The 6,000-nt window shown below is 40.5% G+C and overlaps 1 protein-coding gene across 10 annotated transcripts in view; it reads left to right on the forward strand.

The window, feature by feature from the left end:
- The window catches only part of LOC107273227, an 89,923-nt gene that overhangs the window by 79,724 nt on the left and 4,199 nt on the right, over positions 1-6,000 (forward strand). For 3 of the 10 annotated variants that reach the window (XM_025090529.1, XM_025090535.1, XM_025090537.1), the window contains 3 exons: positions 104-371; positions 554-698; positions 2,037-2,204. In XM_025090529.1, the coding sequence (XP_024946297.1) occupies positions 104-371; positions 554-698; positions 2,037-2,204 (581 nt within the window). Of the gene's footprint in view, positions 1-103; positions 372-553; positions 699-2,036; positions 2,205-4,160; positions 4,248-6,000 lie in introns of all 10 variants that reach the window. The other 7 variants (XM_025090532.1, XM_025090536.1, XM_025090531.1 and 4 more) reach the window with 6 other exon arrangements.

Raw genomic sequence — 6,000 nt, forward strand, 5'->3', positions numbered from 1 at the left:
ATAGTGCTACTCCGTTGCAGTTTTTTCGATTTTGTGTATTTTTTATCGGCTTGACCTTGCACGATATCCTCTTGTCAATTTTTTCTTTGTTCCTCTTGCACAGAATGTCCGACTTCCTGTCGGACTGCGCCGAGCGAATAATCGTCCTGGGAATCGTGCACAGACGGATTATAAACCGCTTTCACAAGTTCATCCTATGGCTGGGGATTCCCCTGCATCGACTCCAGGACACGAAGCCCAACGAATTTTGCCGGATAGTTTCGGAGTTTGCGTTGGAGTACAGAACAACGAGAGAGAGGGTCCTGCAGCAGCTGGAGAAAAAGGCGAATCATCGTGAGCGCAACAAGACTCGAGGAAAAATGATAACCGAAGTAAGTCACGAGATTTTGAACGGAATTTCGATTTTTTTAAATAAATAAAAAAAATGTTCATCATCCGTATCTCTCGACTCATTCGTCGGTCGATTATCTCGAAATTAATTTTTTTTCTTTTTTTTTTTTAATCACGTCCCCAATCCCTCCTTGTTCGTGGCATAACCATTTTGAACGGGCAGACCGCGCCATTTTTGTTGAAGGTCGGCAAGTTCAGGACAAAGGAGGATCGGGCCGACGCCGAACTCAGACAGCTACTTGGCAGCGAGATGTCGGACGTTGAGAGCATCCACGGTACCTTATCATGGAGAAGACAAAGGAAGGAAGGTAGACACTAAATATCGTTTTTCGGAACGCTCGAGCCTGAAAAAAATACCCACCGTTCCAGCACGTAATATTTTCAAAAATTGATCATTTCGAAATGTTCCCCGTCGCCTACCCTTTTTTTCTATCTTTTCACCCCCTTCTTCGTCCCTCCATCCCCCTTCTTCGTATCTTTTCGAAATCTCCAAGGCGACGACGGTGTTCTTAAAAAAGCGAAATTGTGGCAAAGAGCCTCCCTTTACGTGACCGTGGAGAAAGGACGCGCGCAAAATATAATACGCCAAGACTTCCGGTGGCTTTATGGCGCCACCGTCGCATCGAGTCCTTTACGGCCGTATAGCCATTTCCTTGGAAAAATTTTCACGCCATTCTTGGACGACGCTGTACATCACTAAACTATCCTCCCTTTTGCTTAGCACCCTTACACCCCCCTTATTCTCTAACCTACTGCTTCTTATATTTATATATATATTTTACATCCCCTATCCCAACTTCTACCTATGTACCTTTCTCTATATTGTTCCGTACACAGGATCTCTCGTAAAGTTATCCCAAGTTACGGCACTGTGGCCCACATAACTTTTCTCTTTATTCTTATAGCACGTACAGCCGCGTGTACTTACTATTATGTGGAAGGAAAGTATAGTCCTTTGTAAGCAGCGTCTGACTCGTTCCTGGATCTTACTACTTACTACTGACTACGCAAATTTTCTTTGGATCCCCTGGCTAGAATGAATACCATACATATGTATGAACGTCCTGCGTATAAAGGGATGCTTGATCCTTTCTAAGGATATTGTCTCAATCTCCTTTATTCCTTTGACTAACATATTTGAAAGCTTGGAATAATTCCCGCCAGAGTGCCCCGCTTGAAGTTAACTTACCGCGTGTACCCTTTGAATGCACTCTTGTTACAAATTTTAATTCACTTCTTTTTGTAATATGGAAGAATCTTAATTTTGCCGTATAGACGTAATTTTTTTTATGTTCCACAAAATGTGGAATTGCGGTTACTGGAAAATGGAATGACGATGAGCTGGTAATTGATTAATTGGTAAAAACCAGGTGGATCATTTAATTAGCCCGTTTGACCGACTGTACGTTACGTCTGGATGACTGAGTTTTCTATTTTGATTTTCATAGTAAACTTTTATGTATTTTTTTTCAATGTTTCCGTGGTATATTATTTTAATACTTTTCTTTGAATTTCTCATTCATATCGATTACTGGATTTGGAATATATTTATATGGCAGATTCGAAGTCTGGTCACCGACGGAATTTTCTACTGAAACTTTACACGGATATTTAATTCAGTTTTTTTTTTTGTTTATTCTCGTCAGGACGCACAGCTCTGGGTCCTTTGTTGAGGGACGAGTCCACCAATGGCAATTTGACTGACGGCGACGATGAGCTTTTGGAATCGCTAGTGAAAACGGCGACGAAGACGCCAGCCACCAGGACGACCCCAAGAGAACGCAAGAGGACACGTCACGCCGACCGTAAGTCCCGTAAGTGCGATCCCCGCACCCTCCGCGAGATCTTTTCTTTTTCTATTCTTCTTCTTCTTCGTCAATCTCACGATCAACTTGAAGAAGTTACGGAAAAAGAAGATGACGCAAGGTACAGCCCTCGCGGCGAACTTGCGACGTTCACTGTGCGTCCCGACGCTCTTGCATTTCCTTCGTCTCGTACGTCTCGATTTTATTCGCACGGTAAAAATCCTCTTATCCTCCCCTCTTTCTCTTTGCACTCGCCTTTCTCAATTTTTTTTTTATTCTTTTCTCTATATTCTTCTCCTTCTCTTACCTTCTTGTACAAGATGCACGGTATCTAGTTCTTAAGAATTTTTATCGACGCATCCCTCCTGGCGCATTGTTCATCCTCCTTCACCCCTCGTCAACAATCCTCACCCAGAGGTTTCTCGTACTATCTTATCAGCGTATTTTTCTCTAAAGGAAATTCATTTCTGTACGTATCCATACAGATTCGCGATTATTTTTGCGAATTTTATAAATGACTCGCGGAAAAAATCGTCGGATATTTTTTGAATCGTGGAATAATTTTTTTTTTCAAAATTTATTCAATTGAAAAATTTTACCTTTCACTCGTACCGAATCTTTTTGATCCTTACTTCGTGATTTGATAACGCATTTGGTAACTCATGGAAGTCGGCATTGATGTAAAGAAAAATAATAATAAAAGATGAATTTTTGAATCGTCAACGGTCACGCAACCTACAGTTACTTTCGTGCAATCCAATATAGTCGAAAGGTACAGATAACGACAGAGAGAGCCTTGCGAAAAGAAGCTGTCAATCGAATTGCATTTCCTGCGAAGATTCTAACTAAATCCACTTTATCAAAGGAAACGAAAAAGAGTATAAAAGAAAGAAAGAGATTGGAAAGAGATGAAAATCCGAATACCTCTTACGACAGATTCTGCGAATGCTCTGTTCGCATGTAACGTGAAAACAGTGAAATCGACGAAAAATCGCAAAGACATTTTTACACTGTGAACTCGTCGGCAACAAGCAGCCCGGACGCTAAATAGATACGAGGATCTTTATTCGTTACTTTCCATCCTATGGATTTTCACTTTTTCCTCCGTTCCTCCGTTTTCCCATTTTCTTTCTCTCTCTGTGTTTCTTCATCCCCTTTCGTCCCTCCTCGCTCTCTCCTCTCTGTATCTCGCGATTCTTTCCATCGGACCTCGTTCCTTTTTTGCAATCAATCTTCCTACGACGTGAATAAATAATCCTCACAGGGCTTTCCACTAGACAGACATCCCCTACTCGCCTCACTATAGGGGTAGTTTATTTGCCAAGTGTATATATACATACCTAGAAAAAAATATATATATAGCATATATATCTATTTACATATTCATAAGCAGAAGCTCAGTTGCAGTTGCATTCATTCGTAATCCCCAAGGGAACTTCAGGATCACTCGACAGAGAAACCAACCCTTACGACAATATCGATTGTCTAATATTTTCCACCCCCACTGACATTCATCCCCTCCCACTCACTCGTACCTCGAAACCCAAATTCGAAAACAGAACAAAACTTTACAGTAATTTCACCCGCAACCCTTTTCAACGTTCGATCCACGAAACATCCCCTAAAGGATTTTATCACCTAATAGAATAAACTGCTATAGGAAACGAAGGGTCGGAAGCTTTGATCTTTATATATATATCGGCATATCACCTTCATTTTCATATATATATTTGTATTCAAGATTTGCTTTTACATACGTCCCTTTTTATCCTGAAACCAATGGCGATTCCCAACCCTTAACATTTCGACACTGTAATCCCTTCACAGGTTGAGTGCCTAATACCTTCCCTATCCTTCAATGTATTACGTAGCGGTGACAGCAACGGGGTGTGGTGATGGTTTAACCAGACGGTGACGGTTCTCTTATGGGGTGTCTCTGTTCTTCTTTTTTTTTCTTGCCGACAGTGAAGCGATCTCGCACCCGGGAAAACAACACCACGCCGGAAGGGTATCTACCCTAAAGCGACTCTATCGGTGTCGTCTGCGAAGAAGGTTCGCACGCTCAAACAATTTTCTCTTGGAATTTTTTTTTTCTTCTGTTTTCTCGTTGCCGATTTTCTTTTGGTTTGCCTCTGTCTTTTTTCTTTTCTGCGGCACGGTGTTATTTCCTGACGCATCGACGCAAAGCCATCGTGGCCACTTGCGACTAATAATTGTATTTGAATCATTCAAATTTCCCGCCGAACGAGACACTGCTTTCTTTTAAACGTAGAACGCATTTACGTAAAGTCAAAATTTTTATTGGTGTTTATAACTTGCTTTTTTTATACTTGTGATGCTTTTACTGGACTTTGTCATTTGCATGATGACGTCGATCGCAATGACAGTCTGTATGGGAAATTTGATGATTCCCAAGTGTTTACTCACTGTCTGACAGTAACGTGTCACGTGGTTTTATCCACTGACACGTCATTGTATCATTGACAGGTAATCATTTGATATACCTTGCTCGTCAGTGCCATTCTGCATGTTAATCATCAAGTATGCTAATCAATTAATTTTGTCAAAAAATCACTCGGTATATCGTATTCTGCTTTGACGTATCATTTTTGAAAAATTTGCACGTGTGCCTCTGTGTATTTATTTTTTTGGTCAGATTTTTATGCACGTCTCATGAATGCCAGGGTGTGATTTTTTTGCAATTTGTTTTTGTGTGCTGTACACCGTATACTCCTTTTTGTAGATAGAATCGAAATAGCGAAAATTCGCACTAATGGATTGCACCGGGCACCACCGCTAATTCTATTTGCTGTCGATAAGTTTTATTGACCTGGTATCAGTTCGACGTTAACGATAGCTACTAGGATCCATTAAATTGATGAGTATAATGAAAAATCAAATGGGGGAACCACCAGTACCAATCACGTGTAATTCCACGAAATTAATATGATGACATAACAGACTATTCGTGGGTAACGAGCTTGTATATTATTATTATTAATGCATTATTCGCCAGGCGACAATGGCGCACTCCGTCGTTTACGATATTTTCCAAAAAAAAAATGACAAACCGAAAAATCGTAAAATCGTTCTATCGCGTAATTCGTCCTAAATATTGAAAAGTGATATAAGACCATTAAAAAAAGCTAGATATGATTGTCAAAGTAGGAAATATATAAAATTTAAAAAAAATTTAAAAAAAAAATGGAAAAACTTGAAAGACCGAAGATAAATCGTTTTAACGATCTATCAAAGATTGATTGTATAATTATGCAAAATAGCCGTTAACCAGAATAATGAGCTTGCATTAAATCTGATTATGTAGACGACCTGCTACCAACAGTTTGGCTTAATAAATCCAATTAAAGTCTAAGATGAAATTGAACACGCGGTATAATAACGAGGGTAGGAAATGACATAAAAAAAAAGTATGTATATCCCGGAATGGTAGTTTGCATCTAATAAGTCTCTGCGATAAATTAATTAGAAGGGGTAGGAGCGAGGGGATGAAATGGTCGATACCAGGCGCGATAAATGCTTCGGTTGAAATTCGATCGGCCGCGTAATAGGCTCTGCCGGCAGAGGAGCTTCCAAGAGAAACGGGTCAGCTTTAATGATGGACATTTTGCCTGGCGCCACTCTCGGGCTTCTCCGTTGAAAGTTTAATTGTTCCGCGTGGCGGGAATTAACGAGGGGATCGTTTCGCGGGAAAATTCAAAATGGGATGATTCCAAGAAATAATTGAGAATCGTTTTCTGCGACGTGCTAAAAGGGGGATGATTTTGGGTGGAGGTGGATCGGGGGT

This window comes from Cephus cinctus, unplaced genomic scaffold, assembly GCF_000341935.2.
Source record: "Cephus cinctus unplaced genomic scaffold, Ccin1 Ccin1_scaffold1524, whole genome shotgun sequence".
Classification (NCBI taxonomy): Eukaryota; Metazoa; Arthropoda; class Insecta; order Hymenoptera; family Cephidae; genus Cephus; species Cephus cinctus.